Raw genomic sequence first — 17,122 nt, 5'->3', positions numbered from 1 at the left:
TATATGTCACCATTTTGAAGTACTGTACTCTTGTTTCCTTTTAATTCAAATGGTCAAACTTGTATTTGCCACCTGTTGGAGAAAAGGTTGCCGATTTATGAGACTGGTCTCATAAATCTGCTATGAGACGTAGTCTTCTGTGGCTACTATTAGCTGCTATTTTGGATGATGATGGTAAGTATTCTGCTCTTCCAGTTTTGAAAGACTTACCAGAAACAAATGTCTTGTTGTACATTCCATAGGTTTGTAACTATACCTTTTCTTTTCAAACCTATACCAATGTATTATACTTAGTTCCTGACTCCTTATAGTACTCAAGCACTTTTTTTTTTGTCTCCTACAGGCATACACAAGCACTTGTGGGCATTCAACATGTTGCCCTTCTGCCTAATAATATCTCCTAGATATATGTAATTACTGGGGTTGTGATGAAATAAGCTGTTTTCGTAGCTTTAGTATTTTCTTACAGAGCCATTAACCTAAAATTAGTTCTTCCTCTTCCATCTCAAATCTCACTGCCTCTCATGCAATGTACATGAAAAGTAAAGTTGAGATATAATGAGGATCCAGAGAGAGCCTAAATAGTGAGACTGTTATGTTCTTAGGCTGTCTGATGGCAAATAACTGGTGAGCCTCGGAATGTTCAAGTTACAATTGAAGGTATATGTATAATTGTGTCAGCAAGTCAGTGCTGGATAATCCACCAATATACGAGGTGGCTGATACCCAAGATGTTCTACAGTAAAACAGCCTAAACAGTATACTTTTAGGTGAAAAAAGAATTGCCCCTCCCATAGCCAATGAAAGCCTTCAAGAGCCAAAACATTAATATCTTGAAAAAGTAACAAAAGTCAGCTCACACAGAAACTGGCGAGAGAGATGAGAGAGAGGAGAAGAGAGACGAGAGAGGAGAGAGAGAGAGAGAGACGAGAGAGAGAGGAAGAGAACATCCTATTTCTCACCCAACTAATGGCTGAAGAAGGTAACAAAAAAAACTCGTTGGAACTTGGTGCGTAAACATTCACAGGAAAGTCAGGCAGAAAGTATGGTTGGGAGAATAAAAATCCAGAGATAGCTATGTCGTCAGATGTAAAGAAGCTTTTGGAAAGGTTTTCTGAAGAATCATTAGACAACTTAAGTATCAGAAAGAAGAGAAAAATACGGTGAGAACAGAGGCTTACTATTGTTTAACAGGTGCAAGTGATTGGTAAAGTGGATGGAAAAATACAGTTCTACTTTGATTTATTAGGGTATCATGGGAAACCTTGTGATACTCAGAGGTGAAATAAAATATTTATGCATGTACACACAGCCACTCCAGTATACTCAGCTTTATCCTTAGAAATTCTCTGACACAAACCAATCAGTCAATCTGTACAGCATATCTCATGAAGTCAGCAGGTATTGGATTATTTTTGAGTATTTTCTCATATCATGTATCATTTAATCTTATATGTAGAGCTTCATGAATTCCTATTTGCTCCATACTTGATGGTTCTTGTGGCACTACTTTGAAAACTTTATGTTACAAAAACGTTGAAAGTTTGTAGATTCCTTTTTGTCTTATTATTTTATTTGTAGGTTATTCATTGTAGTAGTATGTATTCGTATGTAGATTAAATGATATGATAACTACAAATTGCAGTAGAAGTAAAATGGAATTTCCATCTCAGCTGAATACCCTTAATAGTGATTTATAAGTGTTATACGATGGTAATAAGTGGTTATTTTCAAGCAGAATTTTGTTTACCTTAAAGACTGTAGATTCCTTGCTATTGTATCTCTGTCTTTTATGTAGTATTTATAGTTTGGTGTATAGTGTATTGGAATGAAAATGTTCATTTTCCCAATATATTGTTAAAAAAAAATCTTTACAAAAAACTTATGCGCTAATATTTTTGCCATTTCAGAAAATAGTAAACACGTTATAGAAGCAGAAAGTTTAGAAAAACTATGGAATTACAAGACCGTTAAAGAGAAAAAAGTCGAATTAGAAAAGAACTTAGAGAAGCTAAGAAAAAAGTTTGAGAAGGTATGTTATTCTGTTTTTTACTGTCTGCTGCTCATATATTGTTCTTGTTCAATTTATATTTTGTTACATCCATTAACATGCTCTAGGTAAGAAATCCCTTTGTTACAACTTAAGGAACAAACTAATAATTATCATGAGAGACTGAACATAACCCCTGACATAGTCAGCTGGGTGTCTGTTGGACAACACCAGCATCTAAGATTTGTGGGAAAATCCAATTTGTCATCAATTTTAATATTTCTTACGAGTTTTTCTCAAGTTGCACCTGTTGTTCAACAAATAAGAAATATTAGGAACCTTTAATCTTCCCTCTGTATCATTGAAAATGTGCTGTATGTACTGACTGCAAAAAGCTATACTAATTAAATTTATTGGAAGTGAACATACATAATAACATATAAAATAGAGATATAAATTCATACTTCACTTAAGAATTGAATCCAGGACCTATCAGGGGAGATGGTGACTCAAACCAGGTCACTTTGCATGTTGAATGCATTGTATGTGCCAAGTGACTAAGTTCATTGTTAAATCTGAATGAATTTGAAAACTGACATGTGCAATACTGTACAAAATATAGAGATAAATTTCTGCACTCTGTTAGTCACTAGTTGGTCGGGAAATTAGGCAAAACTGATTGGTGCAAAGAAGTACTGTGTAAATACTTGAGTTCCAACTTTTTTATGATCTTAGTGACCTTCTCATAGGCCTATAATATTGAACAATAAGCCCTCTATGTTTCTGGCAGCCAAGAAGATAAGAACAGACACACCTGTAAAGGGATCCAGGTTTGATGAAGAGCTTGAAAGGATTTGTGTCCTAGCAGAGAAGGAAGATGTATTGAAAGCACCTATAGTAGAGCAGGATGAGACCATCTTTAGCAGGATCCTTCACTGGGACTGTAAGATTATCAACTTAGACAAGCAGCTGAAGCCAAGAGAGGTGGCCTGAGCCATGGAATCCAATACAGACCTTTCCAAGTCCAAGGACTTTTTCTCTTTAACCTTCTTGTTGCCAATGCCAAGGCTAAGACAGTCACTAACTCTAAAAAACTAGAACAGGGAAACATTGTAGTAATGGCTGCTATGAACAAATTGTGCATCCTACCTGTCTCTGTTGGTGGACTGGAGGCTATGTTGGTATCATCTGTCCAGATGTTCTAGTCAGCCATGACACCCACCCTCAGGGATTGAAGGTCTGACTATGGGAGTTGTTGGGCTGTCCTTTCCTTCTCCCAGTTGACCTGTACCTTTCTGGAACAAGACTTTAGAGCATTTCCTTAAGGAATTCTCTGTTATCACCCACTAGCAAAAGTGGGTCCTTGGCATAACTAACACTTCCATCAATCCACCAAATCCATGTTTCTTTTATGAAGCCCCAAAGGCTATGAGACCTGTTTCTTCACTTGGCTGAGGGACATTCTCATTTTTCATAAGCTTCTCAGTGTATTGATGACCGTGGTTCTTAAAAGTGAAACTTTTTTGTGCCATACAGACATTAAGGCAAAAGAAGAATCCTACACATTCTCAAGGCTATCAATTAGTATTATATCTGTGCTACTCAAATTTCTTAGCTTTCTTTCACTATATTCTACTGTCCTTCCTCTCATGAGATAGTTTTCACTTGTTTTGCCTATTGGAACTGTAACTTTATGGATTTGGCAGAATATATATGAGCTGTACAGTAGTAATCCATAGATAAAGGTCTCTTCAAGGCACTTACTGAATGCATTGTTGCTTATAAATAGAAAAGATATACTTTATGTACTAAAAGTTTATAAGGTTTTATGGAGTAAAAAATGCAGATTACTGTATATGAGGTAATGAATCTGGTAAGATAAGTCACACCTGGCATTTTGATCCATGACTAATGAATAATCCACATAAATCAAATCCATGTGGGAAGGGGAATGCAGGTCAACATAAGCAATTAAATGCATTGTATGTGAATGTCAAGTTTGAAAACAAATTAATCTAATTTTGCAGATTCCTGGGCAATTTTACTTGGACAATTATTATTTTAAGGAATAGTAATGAATAATTAAAACTTACATTTTAGCATTAAAAAACACCCCTTCAGACTAGCCATAAGATAGTCAAGTGTTTGGCTCAGTGATGCAGTTAAACTTCTCAACTCTTTCGCTTACTGATGATGTATATGAACATCATCCAAAGTCCTTTGCTTACCAATGATGTATATCAACATCATCCAAATTTAAGACCTTCTCTTTCTGATGACATATCCAAATGTTGAAAAAAAGATTACTTAAAGAATAAGTGATCAGCTGCAAAATTTAAAAAAATTGAGCAGTCTACCTTGAAAACTGTCAGAGATATGCGTCTTTGAACAAATAAGGGTATATGTATATAAACATTTCTACACTTATCATTTGAGTCATTGCCACTGCCTACAGACGTAATTGTCATAAGAGTCTTACGCGAAAGGGTTAATAGTAATAATAAAGATTAGATAGTCCTTAACCATCTTATTCTCGTGTTATTTTCAGCCAGTTTAACCAAGTAACTGATGGAGCCGGCCAGTAAGACATTAAAATAAACTGCCTATGTCTAATCAGAAAGCAAGAATTTATATAACTTGAACATGATAATATTCAAAATTCTTGTGTTTAATTTGAATATGTTAAATAAATGTGTATGTAGGTATAACAATCAGGAGATATCAGCCCAATAGTATCAAGTTAGGATTCTGGTTATCATAGATTGTATGAAAAAGCTTTATTTTGTTTCAAATCATCATAAACATCAGCAAATTTAATTTCATTAAAGGCATATTTTCATTTATACAGGAGCAGCAAAACCTTGTTCAACAGCATGAAAAGAGAAGATCTCAGTTGCAAAAGTCGTATTCGAAACTTGTTAAAAAAATCTCGACCAAGGGAATGTAAGTTTTTATCCCTCTTTATTGTTTATTTCTTATTAGCATAGTTTATACACTTTTCAGGGGTTGAACAAGTAGCATTTGAAGTAGGGAAATATGAACGTGGTAGTAGTGCACCTTATGGTAGAAAAAAGGTTTTATATATTCAAGGACCTTTCTTCTTTCACTAAATTTCTGTGAATCTAATGTTACGGTTCAGCTATGTTAGTGCCACGTGCGTGTCATATGATTTCACTGTGGGATTTTACACGTAGTGTAACTAATAAGATTTACTTCTCTCTAAGTGTGGGTATTCTCCTAGGCCTGGGTTGTTATTTTGTCATCCAAACAGAATGTGGAATGTGGTTGATTTCAATTGCACTCCACAATGGATAGTTCTTGTTGTTAGTGCAGTATCATGATGCTAAAAGTAAACAAAACTGAGCATTGATTATATTGCAAGTGTTTTGATAATGAAGGTTTGGGTATTCAATTTTTTTTATCCATGATTTTTATTCACTTTGTCATGATTATGTTTAAAGGCAAAAATTCTGTTTCCTGGACATGGAGTATTACTGTATTCGGTACCCATCATCACCTTCCATTTTTATATGTATTCACAATATTTTAATCGCAATCATAATAATGAAATTTTGTACATGAACTTTCCTGCCAGATATATACTTAGCTTACGTCTCTGACGTCACGACAGAATTCAAAACTCGCGGCAAATGCGACAGGTAGGTCAGGTGATCTACCCCACCCGCCGCTGGGTGGCAGGTGTATGACCAATCCCCCTTTCCAGTCATAATTTTTCTGTCGCCGGTGTCGACTACATCTGTTGTCGATACCTCTCGATTTTGAATTATTACTCGTTTTCGCCCTGGATTGTTTCAACGACTTTTGGTGAAGTACCTGCTCCTTGGCTTGGCATTTGCGATTTGTGGACTGGTTTTGGATTATTCTTTTGATTATTCTTGGAATTTCATTATGTCTGATTTGGAAATTAAGAAATCAACTATGTTCAGAGTTTGTTCTGTTACCGATTGTAAGGTGAGGCTACCGAAAGCTCGGTAGACCCTCACACAGTATGCATGAGGTGTAGGGTAATGACTGCTCATTTATTAACCCTTGTAATGAATGTGGTAATTTGAATGAAGAAGAATGGAAGGCGCTTTCTTCTTATGTAAGAAAGCTTGAGAAGGTCAAGGTTAGGAAAGCTTCATCTAGGAGTTCTAGTTGGTCTCGCGCTAGCGAGTTTGAAGTTGATAACCCTGTTGTAGACGTAGCGCCTTTTCCAGTTTCAGCCCCTGCTTCCTGCACCGAACCCGAAGATGCGCCTTCGGAGGTGGACACTATGAGAGCCACTATTCGCAGCATGGAGCTGAAAATTAAAGTGCTAGAAGGTAAGAGTGATAGCAATTTGTGCAGTGATCCCAGTGCAGTGGAGGGTGCGTCTGATCGGCTCCCTAATGCTTCTAGGCCTAGACCTCTTCCAGACTCCCAGACCCAGTGGAGGAGGAAAGTCGAAAGCCGCAGGAGGGTTAGGGAGAACCCCCACCGGTCAGGCGTCCCCTCGGTAGCGCCTGATGTTCGATCCCAGGCTACCTTGGATCGCGCCAAGAGAGAAGTCTTACGGCAATGCTTCTCGTCTTCGCCTTCTCCTTCGCCCAAACGTGGTTGGAGCTCCTCGGAAGCTTCTCGGCCGTCGAAGAGAGCCTGGCAGGCTTCTTCCGCTCTCCCCTCCAGCCCTGAAGTTTTTTTCGGAAAATCCTGGATTGGATGTCAAGAAACCAAGGTTTTCTTTGGAGTTTCGCTCTCGCTAGTAAGGATCGAGCTGCGTCTCCCGTGAAGGACTTTGTTAAGTCTCCTACACGTGTGTGGCTAGTCTGCAGGCGCAGATTACGCTCTGGCTGACTCCTTGATTGTGAATGCTGGTCGTAGGAAGGACGTCTCGCTCCCGGTAGAAGAAGGTCCAGGCGCTCTTCCTCCAGGCTTACGCTAATTCGTCAGTAAACCGCCCCTCTCTCCAGGAGTGGATCGTAGTACGAGGCGCTCTCCTGCGGACATCGTTTCTCGTCGGACAAGGGGCATGCTTCCCGTAGACGAGCCTCTCCTGACAGGCGCTCGCTCGAGACAGGATCTCTCCCGCTGGCAGACGCCAGGAGCCTGGTAGGCCGTTTTTCTCATGGTAGCCGCTCTCCTTCAGGCTTTCGCTCTCCTGTGACCAGACGCCCTTTGGTAGACAGGCGCTCTTCTCCTGTCCCAGCCCGCCCTTCGCTTAGCAGGCACCAAGAGCCTGGTAGGCGCCTCTTCTCCTTCAAGGCGCTCTTCTCCCAGATTTTCGCTCTCCTCGAGTTAGGCGCCGGGAATCTGTCAGACGCTCTCGCCTGGTAGGCGCTCGTCGCCAGAGATTCGCTCTCCTCGCAGCAGGCGCCAAGAGCCTGATAATCGCTTCCCGCATGACAGGCGCTCTTCGCCAGGCAGCCGCTCTCCTTTAGACAGGCGCCAGGAGCCTGATAGACGCTTTTCGCCTAATAGGCGCCTCTTCTGCCTAATAGGGCTCTTGCCTAATAGGCGCTCTTGCCTGATAGGCGCTCTTCGCCAGATTTTCGCCCTGCGTTCGTTAGGCGCCAAGAGCCTAGAATGCGCCTCATCCTGACAAGAAGGAGTTTTCAGGCAGAAGCTCAACGGAAGTTATAACTTCCCGGTTAGATGTCAGAGTTCTTCCAGACATTCTTCCAAGGATGGACTCTCGGCTGAGGACAAGACAGCCTTTCATCGTAAGGATCGTGAAGGATCTTCGGCGGAAGAAGAACAGGATCCCTCGGAAGAAGAAATTCCTAAAGATTCCTCCGTTTCTTCATACAAGCGGTTGACGGACCTGTTGCTTCAGGAATTTGGAGACGCCCTTTCCCCTGCCGCCCCCCGCCCTCGCCTCTTTCGTTTTCGACTTCGAAAACTTCGAAGGTTTCATCCTGTGTTCAGGATGAAGCCTGCAATCTCTATGAAGAAGGCGCTTAGAGGTTTTGGGTGAGTGGCTTCTTTCGAAGGAAGAGAAAGGGAAGACGGTGTTCTCTTTCCCTCCTTCTAAGCTTACTGGGAAACTAGGATTCTGGTATGAATCGGGAGACCTTGGGCCTCGTTCTTCCATCCTCGGCAGACTCGGACTTCTCTTCACTGGTGGATTCCTCTCGACGCTCTGCCTCATGTCTGCTAAGACGACATGGGGGATGAATGAGCTTGACCACCTGTTGAAGGGAATGTTCCGAGTCCTGGAGGTGTTTAACTTCCATAGACTGGTCTTTGGCGTTTTTTGGCAAAAGAGAACGCCCAGACCCCGGATTCCATTTCTCCTGAGGATCTTATCAGTGTTCTCACGTGTATGGACAAGGCAGTGAGGGATGGATCGAGTGAAATAGCTTCACTTTTCGGAGCGGGAGTGATCAAGAAGAGATCTGTGTACTGTTTCGTTCCTGACGAAATCAGTATCGCATGCTCAGAGAGCCTCTCTCCTGTATTCTCAGCTCTCTCCTCAACTCTTCCCTAAGAAGATCGTTCAGGATGTTTCTTGTGCCCTTTCAGCTAAGGCTACACAGGACATGCTAGCCCAGTCTACCAGGAGCCTCACTCTTCTTTCCAAGCTAAAACCAAGAGAGAGACTCCAGTTAGGCAGGAGCCCTTTCGAGGAGTCCCTCCTGCCAGAGCTTCTTCCTCTAGAGGATCTAGACCCACTAAACGAGGGAAGACCTTCTCTAGATCCATCAGAGGGAAGAAGTAGGATTCAAGTCCTCCAGACATCAGTGGGTGCCAGACTTCTGAAGTTTGCCGACGTCTGGGCCCAGAAAGGGGCGGACAAACTGGTCACTCTCGATTGTCCGCAAAAGGCTACCTCATTCCCTTCTTATCAAGACCTCCGTTGACGACGACTCCGAGGGAGTTGGTAGCCAAGTACAAGGACCCCATCATGAATCAAGCCCTCTCTCTAGCAGTAGATCTTATGCTGGAGAAGGAGGCGATAGAACTAGTGAAAGATCCTCATTCTGCGGGTTTTTACAACAGACTGTTCCTAGTTCCCAAGAGCTCAGGAGGATGGAGACCGGTTCTGGATGTAAGCGCCCTGAATGTCTTCGTAGAAAAAAGGAAGTTCGCCATGGAGACAACTTCTTCAGTGTTGGCGGCTTTTCGTCCAGGGGACTGGATGGGTGTCCCTAGATCTTCAGGACGCTTACTTCCATGTGCCTATCCATCCTTCTTCACGGAAGTTTCTAAGATTCATGATGGGAGGGAAGATCTTCCAATTCAGGGCCTTGTGCTTCGGCCTTTTGACAGCCCCTCAGTTTTCACGGGTTTAATGAAGAATGTAGCGCAGTGGCTACATTTGGGAGGGAATGAGGCTGTCTCTCTATCTAGACGATTGGCTGATCAGAGCAAGCTCACAAGAAAGATGTCTGGAGGACCTACAAAAGACACTGACTTTAGCAAGTTCGTTGGGGCTTCTGGTGAACTTCCAGAAGTCACAATTAATCCCCAGTCAAGAGCTGATATATCTGGGGATTCGGATGGTTTCTCCGGATTTTCGGGCATATCCGTCACCAGAGAGGATTGCTCGTTGCCAAGAGAAACTAACGACCTTCCTAGAGAAAGATGCATGCACAGCGAGGGAGTGGATGAGTCTGTTGGGGACACTTTCCTCGCTGGAGCAATTCGTTTCTCTAGGGAGGTTGCATCTCAGACCTCTCCAATTCTTCCTTTACCGGAACTGGAGGTGTCTCTCTCTAGACCTGGAATTCTCCTTCAGGATATCAAAAGGAATCAAGAAGGACCTTCTGTGGTGGACAGATCCTCTCCGATTTGCAGAAGGTCTGTCTCTGTACATGCCAAACCCGAACCAAGTATTGTTTTCCGACGCGTCGGAGACGGGTTGGGGTGCGACCCTAGGGTCAAGAGAAGTGTCAGGCACCTGGGAGGGGGAACAGGTGTCCTGGCACATCAACAACAAAGAGTTGATGGCAGTGTGGTTGGCGTGGCTTAAAAGCCTTCGAGCCCCACGTCCGAAATGCTATAGTTCAGGTCAACTCGGACAACACCACAGCCTTGGCTTACATAAGGAAGCAGGGGGGGACAACAACTCTTTCTCCCTGTACGAAACAGCGAAGGACTTGCTGTTGTGGTCTCAGGCAAGGAAGATCGTTCTCCTCACCAGGTTCGTACAGGGAGAAAGGAATGTCAGAGCCGATCTCCTGAGCAGGGAGGAATCAAGTGCTCCCCTCGGAGTGGACTCTGCACTCAGAAGTTTGCCAGGACCTGTGGAGGTTATGGGGCAGACCTCATATCGACCTTTTTGCGACAGCAAAGAACAAGAGAATAGACCTCTACTGCTCGATCCTCGGACCCAGGAGCAGTGTCAGTCGATGCTTTCCTCCTAGACTGGCGAGGTCTGGACGTCTATGCTTTTCCTCCATTCAAGATTCTGAGTCAAACACTCAGAAAGTTTGCGGCCTCGGAAGCGACAAGGATGACGCTGGTAGCTCCATTCTGGCCGGCCCAAGATTGGTTCACAGAGGTACTGGAATGGCTAGTGGACTTTCCAAGAGTTCTTCCACAAAGAGTAGATCTGCTCAGACAACCCCACTTCGACAGGTATCACAGAAACCTCCCCGCTCTCAATCTGACTGGCTTTCGACTGTCAAAAGTCTTGTCAGAGCGAAGGGGTTTTCAGCTAAGGCAGCGAAGGCTATCGCATCAGCTAGAAGGCCCTCTACCCTTAGTGTCTACCAGTCGAAGTGGGACGTCTTTCGCAGTTGGTGCAGAAACCAGAAGCTTCCTCTTCCAGTACCTCTGTGACCCAAATCGCAGATTTCCTGGTTTTTCTCAGGGAAAATGTGGTCTTGCAGTTTCGACCATCAAAGGATATCGGAGCATGTTAGCAGCTGTGTTTAGGCACAGGAATTTAGATATCTCCAACAACAAAGATCTACATGATCTGCTAAGATCTTTGAAACTTGCAAGAAACCCTCGTCTCAAATTCCGAGCTGGAACCTGGACGTGGTTCTTCGTTTCCTGAGGTCCTCGAAGTTTCGAACCTCCCCAGTCATCTTCTTTCAAGGATCTTACGAAGAAGGCTCTGTTTCTTTTGGCTTTAGCAGCCTCTGCCAAAAGAGTTAGTGAGCTTCATGCTCTAGAAGGAAGGGTAGGTTTCAAAGGAGATTCCGTGATTTGTTCCTTCCTTCCTTCTTTTCTAGCTAAGAACGAGAACCCCTCAAATCCTTGGCCAAGGAGTTTTGAGGTTCCAGGCTTAGCTCCCCTGGTAGGGGAAGAGCCAGAAAGAACTCTTTGCCCTGTGAGGACTTTAAGATACTACCTCCAGCGGAAGAAGTCTCTTAAGGGCATTAAGGACAGACTTTGGTGCTCTGTTAAGGATCCCAGTAGACCATTGTCTAAAATGCTTTGTCCTTCTTATTAGAAGCCTCGTGAAGGAAGCACATTTGGCTTGCTGGGTGAGGATCACTTCAAGCTTTTGAAAGTCAAGGCTCACGAGGTAAGAGCCATGCGGGACGTCCTTGCTTTCAACAAGAATATGTCACTCCAAAGAAAATGTCTGATGAAAAGCAACATTCTGGAGATGCAATTCAGTATTCACGAACCACTACCTTAGAGACGTCAAGATTACTTACGAGAAGTGCTTCGCGTTAGGCCCGTATGTATCGGCGGATTCGGTGCTGGGCAGGGAGCTGAAGCATATCCTTTGTAAATTTTTTCCCCTATTGTTTGTGTTGTGTTTTTATGGTTGTTTGAAAGAGGATGCGGGTAGGCATCTCTTTCTATTCGTATTGCTAACATTTAGAATGGTTAGGTGATCTGTTTGTGCTAGAGCTCCTGCATTGGTAGTGGTCAGGCTCTGTCATTTAAGAGGGCGAATCCCCATTGACATGATCCGACTTGGATTCTACTGAGTAAGTGGATATCAAATCCCTTCGGTAGACCCAAAGAGTCTTTTCAGCTGTAGGTCACGCCCTCGCTGTAGCTCTTCAGGCTTTGCAGACTAATAGACAGTAACTATGAAGTCTTCAGCCTTATCAGGTAAGAACCAAGGTTTTTGTTAGTATCCTACAACAGATGTTGTTTCCCCTTTTTCCTTGTTACCTCTGTCTTTTTCCCTCCACCAAGGGTGTCAATCAGCTAAGTATATATCTGGCAGGAAAGTCATGTACAAAAATGATAGTTGTTATTTTACAATAAAGTTTTGTACATACTTACCTGGCAGATATATACGATTGATGGCCCTCCCAGCCTCCCCTCAGGAGACAGGTGGAAGAAAAATTATGACTGGAAAGGGGGATTGGTTCATACACCTGCCACCCAGCGGCGGGTGGGGTAGATCACCTGACCTACCTGTCGCATTTGCCGCGAGTTTTGAATTCTGTCGTGACGTCAGAGACGTAAGCTAAGTATATATCTGCCAGGTAAGTATGTACAAACTTTATTGTAAAATAACAATATCATTTCTTTTGTGTAACCAAAGAACTTTTCATTGTTCAATTAGTGTTAGTCATTGTAATGTTTACTTCTAAATTGAATGATATTCCCGAGGAATTTCCAGTCTTTTTTTTAAGGTGAAAGTATAAATTTATGGCTTCATATTTCTAGTTCACTGTAATTTGTTTGATGTGTCCAGATTCCCATTTGCATATGTGAAAAAAGTCTGTCAGACCAAAACAAATGCTTAACATATTTCTCTATATTTCAAATGTTAAGTCAGTTGTTGAAATAGAATAGAAAAGTGCCATTATTCTATAAAGCCTCTGAACATGACTTCAGTATAGAACATTACCTTGAATTTTTCTAAGGAAAAAGCTCATGAATGATGAAATGAGACATAAATGAGAGTTAAAAAATGAAGAGAATGATTAAGTTGCTTATGAGCATGAACTTTTGTATATTAGCTTAACCAATGCAGTTTGTGTTACTTTGGTATCTATACCCAACTTTATAACCTTATTAGATGCTTTGGAGGTGAAGGTACCTATTGAAAATGCCTCCCTTATTGCTTCTTGTAGATGAACTTTGATAATTTTTTATATGATTCTTGGGTTAGGCATCTTTCTTAGATACAGAAAACACAGAAGGGGTCTTCTGACAGTAAATTTTGGTGAGAAAAACAGAGCATGACACACCACAATCTTTTGTAATGGTGTACATGTAAGGGTCAATACTGAATTATAGTCAGAATAAACAGAATGAATCTTGGGGTGGGAGGAAAAAATCTTATACTATGATTTTGGTACTTTAGTGACCGTTTCCATTGAAATTTGAGCCATTTTGTGTATTTGTGAATTTTGTTTAGTATTTATAGTAGTGGTAACAAAATTGTTGTGCACTGCACATTGAGAAATATGTTTTAGTCTTGTGTGAAAATAATGATTACAGTGCATTTATACCCAAGATAATTTTTATTTAATAAAAAACTACCATAGTTGAAATTTCGGTAGTTTTGAAGACTATTTGGGTCAAGGAAAAGGAGTGTGTTTTAGTTCAAATATGCACTTTTGCCAAAAAGAAAAAAAGAAAAAAATTACCCAGCAAATATAATTATCACTTAAATGTGGTTGGTTTTGGTTTGTGAGTTGTAAGTCATTTCCAAGGACAGGTTTAGGTATACAAGACCCGTCTACAGTACAAATCTAGTTAACGTAAGTAGTATGGTCGACATAAAAGATACTGATTTATGTATTATTATATGCATTAATCATACATTTATACATAACCATTGTAAGCTTATATCCTTTTTTAGTCTTGCAAAGGTTTCTACTGTATTTTCACAAACCTTCATATTTATTACTATACGTACTTTTCATTCACATGTGCAACATTACTCACTTATACTATATCATTTACATGTGCTACGTATTCATTCACTTATTCAGTTGTTCACAGTCTGTCTGATACCTGATTCTTCCATCCTTTGTTTATTCTTTTAGATACCAACGGCACCATATCTAAACCATTCATATTACCTCTTTGGAAGATTTCCCTCAGTTCTACCGCAATGAAATATCTGGTACAATGAATAGGATACCAATTGTAAGGGAATGGTCCCATAGTGGTAAAAAAAACGGAAAAAAAATGCACCCATGACTTGCTTTTTCTTCAGTGCATTATGCCCTAATTTATATATTTTAGATATACGATACACTAACCCACACGTCGTTTGGTATAAATTTTTAAGGAAATGTTTTGGTTTAGAATAGTACAGCATACTAAAATGGGTTTGAGTACAATACCTTCCAAGGTTTTATTATGAAGTGTCATTTTGTTTTGATGATGATTTCTTTATTTCTTAGATATTAAGTGGTTGATAATTTCCTTTCTTTTATAGCATTGTCAGGGCGGATTTAGGGGGAGCTCTTAGGGGCCCGAGAACCCCCCTCACCACTACAAAGCAAGTGAATTCATTTTCAATGCTGTTTATGTTTTTCTTATTTACCTGTGTGTATGTACATTATATATATAATTATATATATAATTATATAATTATATTGATATATATATCTATATAATATATATATATATACTAATTATATTTATATTATATAGACTGTAAAAATGTTGTTACAACAGAATTCCAATATAATAAAAGGAGCCCATAAAAATGCCAAATATAGAAAGTAAGTACTACTATATTTCAGAGACTGCTGACTCTCCTTCTTCAGGTAGGTAATGAATGAGCAAGGTTACAGAAAAGGTGGTAAGGAGATCCATCCTCAGGTAGCCATTTTACTAGGTCACCCCCACTGATAATTTCTCTTTTATCTTCTTAAGCGCTGGTTGAAGGAAGATTTTATGTATGATATCTGAATCCCAGGGACCCTTTGAGATGTTCATTACCTCTCTTGGTTGCTATAAATTATATGTGAAAAATTCAGTTTATTCTGTGGTTTAGCCATATAAATAACCATAACTGTAACCACACAATAAACTGGAATTTGTCACGTCTAATATAGCAGCAAATGTCAGTACAAAAGCCAGATGATAAGAGTCAGCCTTGATTAAAAAAAGACTCGTAATGAATATCTTAAAAGGGCACCTGGGATTCAGATATCATAGATAAAATCTTCCTTCAACCAACGCTTAAGAAGATTAAAGAGAAATTACCAACGGGAGGGACTTAGTAAAACAGCTACCTGTGAATGGATCTCTTGGTATAAATACTGCCTTTTTTTGTAACCTTCTTCATTCATTATCTACCCGAAGAGAGAGACAGCAGTCTCTGAAAATAGTATAGTACTTAGTTTCTATATTTTGGCATTTTTATAGGCTCCTTTTATTGATATATATATATATTATAATTATATATATATCATATATATAATATATATATATAATATTATATATAAGAATCTACTCGTCACTTTTTACCAGATACATATGTAAAATGTAATAGCCACAATGTCCTCGTAACTTCTTGAATTCTTCAGGTTTTTTTTGGACTCACTTGTCACTCTAAAGCCTTGAAATTCAAATGCAAGAAATATGAAGATCTCAAGGCTTTGCAGTGGCAGGCATATCCAAAAAAGCCCTAAGAATTTGAGAAGTTAAGAGGGTATTTTGGCTATTAAATTTATTATATATATATATATATATATATATATATATATATCTATATATATATATATATATATATATATATAGATATAGATATAGATATAATATAATATATATATCATATATATATATAATATTATATATATATATATATATATATATATATATATATATATATATATATAGTACGTATATACTGCTGTACACTTATATACATAAATAACATGGTGTGTGACTTATGTATGTATATGTATTTTGATAGCATATTATTTATATATATATATATATATATATATTATATATTATTACATATATATATACATACATATATATATATATATATACATACATAATTATATATGGTATATATATATATATATATATATAGATATGTATGTATGTATGTTTACATACATATCAGTATTCACTGCAGCAGTTCTTGATGTCTTGATATTATTTTACCATTTCCTTCAATGAATCTCTCTTCACTCATGTATACAATGCATCACCAATTATCTGTACAGTATAACCAAATGCAATGTCTAGCTGGTTGACTGACCAGCCATCTGTGAGTGTGTCCATTCATCTAGTTACATTCTCTGCTATTTATCTACTTCATCCGTTGCAGCAATTCTTGATGTCTTGATGTCACTTTAACCCATCCATTCTTTGACCTCTGTGTGTATGTTAAACATCGTATGTATCACACCTGTTTTTCCTTCTGTTTGTATTTACAGTTACAGCAAATCTTGGTGTCTTGGTGTCATTGTTTGTTTCTCTTTAAATCTATTAATGTGTGTTTGTCTATTTATTTTAATATGTCTTGATTTAGTCATTCATCAATTGGTCATTGTTTTTTTTCTTGTAGCTCATCTTCTTTAGAGAAACCTTTCCATCACTCAATGTTCTCAATCCCAGCTCCCAAGCCAAGAGAAACTGGAATGTTTTCATGGTAAGACTCTTGTTATTCAAGTAAGGAGGATAACCTGATCCTCAGAAATATAAAAATCTTACATCTTAAATAATTTCTTGTTCATAAATGAAAATAACTATGTTAACTAATACGTAACTTGGTTATGGGTAAAGAATGTCGAATAATTCTGGAAACGAGGCATTCTTGTTTTTGAAGGTCAGACACTATTTGTGACTGGAAATTATGATTTTCAGTTTGAGGGGATATCTTTGCTCTTTAAGAAGCTGCATTATTTAAGAGAGACAGGTTGGAGTACCCTAGATCTTATAAATATCAAGAATTCATTCAGTGAAGATGAAAGGATATTATTTTAGTATATGCTACTGGCCATATACTACGGTGTACTAGTCAGAATAGTTGTGCCATGTAATGCATTATTACCAAAACAGACTGCTGAAACAGATCCTCAATCTAGAATCAATTTAAGTCATAGAAAGATCAGTATTTGATGTGCCATGATATCCAGTAACATGGTGATGAAACATTTGTTGGAGACAACCATACATATTGCTTTATTACTTGACTAATATAATATTATTAGAAGTCAGTGACCTGCAAAATAGCCAGAGGGGTTGCACAATTTGTTTTAAGGTATTTTACAGTTTGACTCTGAGTACCAGAAACAAAGATAACAG

General features: G+C 39.5%; 2 protein-coding genes across 15 annotated transcripts in view; one reads left to right on the top strand and one right to left on the bottom strand.

Moving 5' to 3' along the window:
* LOC135210724 (1-phosphatidylinositol 4,5-bisphosphate phosphodiesterase classes I and II-like) overlaps positions 1-17,122 on the bottom strand; it is a 634,901-nt gene that overhangs the window by 80,318 nt on the left and 537,461 nt on the right. The gene's annotated exons all lie outside the window — the stretch shown is intronic.
* On the top strand, positions 123-17,040 carry LOC135210642 (1-phosphatidylinositol 4,5-bisphosphate phosphodiesterase classes I and II-like). The gene is made up of 4 exons (XM_064243431.1): positions 123-174; positions 1,911-2,032; positions 4,839-4,933; positions 16,383-17,040. Exons 1-4 carry the CDS (start codon positions 123-125, stop codon positions 16,468-16,470), a joined length of 357 nt encoding a protein of 118 aa, XP_064099501.1. The 3' UTR covers positions 16,471-17,040.

This window comes from Macrobrachium nipponense, chromosome 4 (assembly GCF_015104395.2).
Source record: "Macrobrachium nipponense isolate FS-2020 chromosome 4, ASM1510439v2, whole genome shotgun sequence".
Lineage (NCBI taxonomy): Eukaryota > Metazoa > Arthropoda > Malacostraca > Decapoda > Palaemonidae > Macrobrachium > Macrobrachium nipponense.
Note: the sequence above shows the minus strand (reverse complement) of the source record. Positions and strands in the feature narration are given on the sequence as shown.

What these genes read in the sequence shown, in the direction of transcription:
- LOC135210642 (XM_064243431.1), top strand. Translation starts at nt 123, where the DNA reads ATGAGACGTAGTCTTCTGTGGCTACTATTAGCTGCTATTTTGGATGAT. An exon ending in TAAGAAAAAAGTTTGAGAAG is followed by an intron (nt 2,033 to 4,838) that starts GTATGTTATTCT and finishes TCATTTATACAG; the next exon opens with GAGCAGCAAAACCTTGTTCA. An exon ending in AAAATCTCGACCAAGGGAAT is followed by an intron (nt 4,934 to 16,382) that starts GTAAGTTTTTAT and finishes TTTTTCTTGTAG; the next exon opens with CTCATCTTCTTTAGAGAAAC.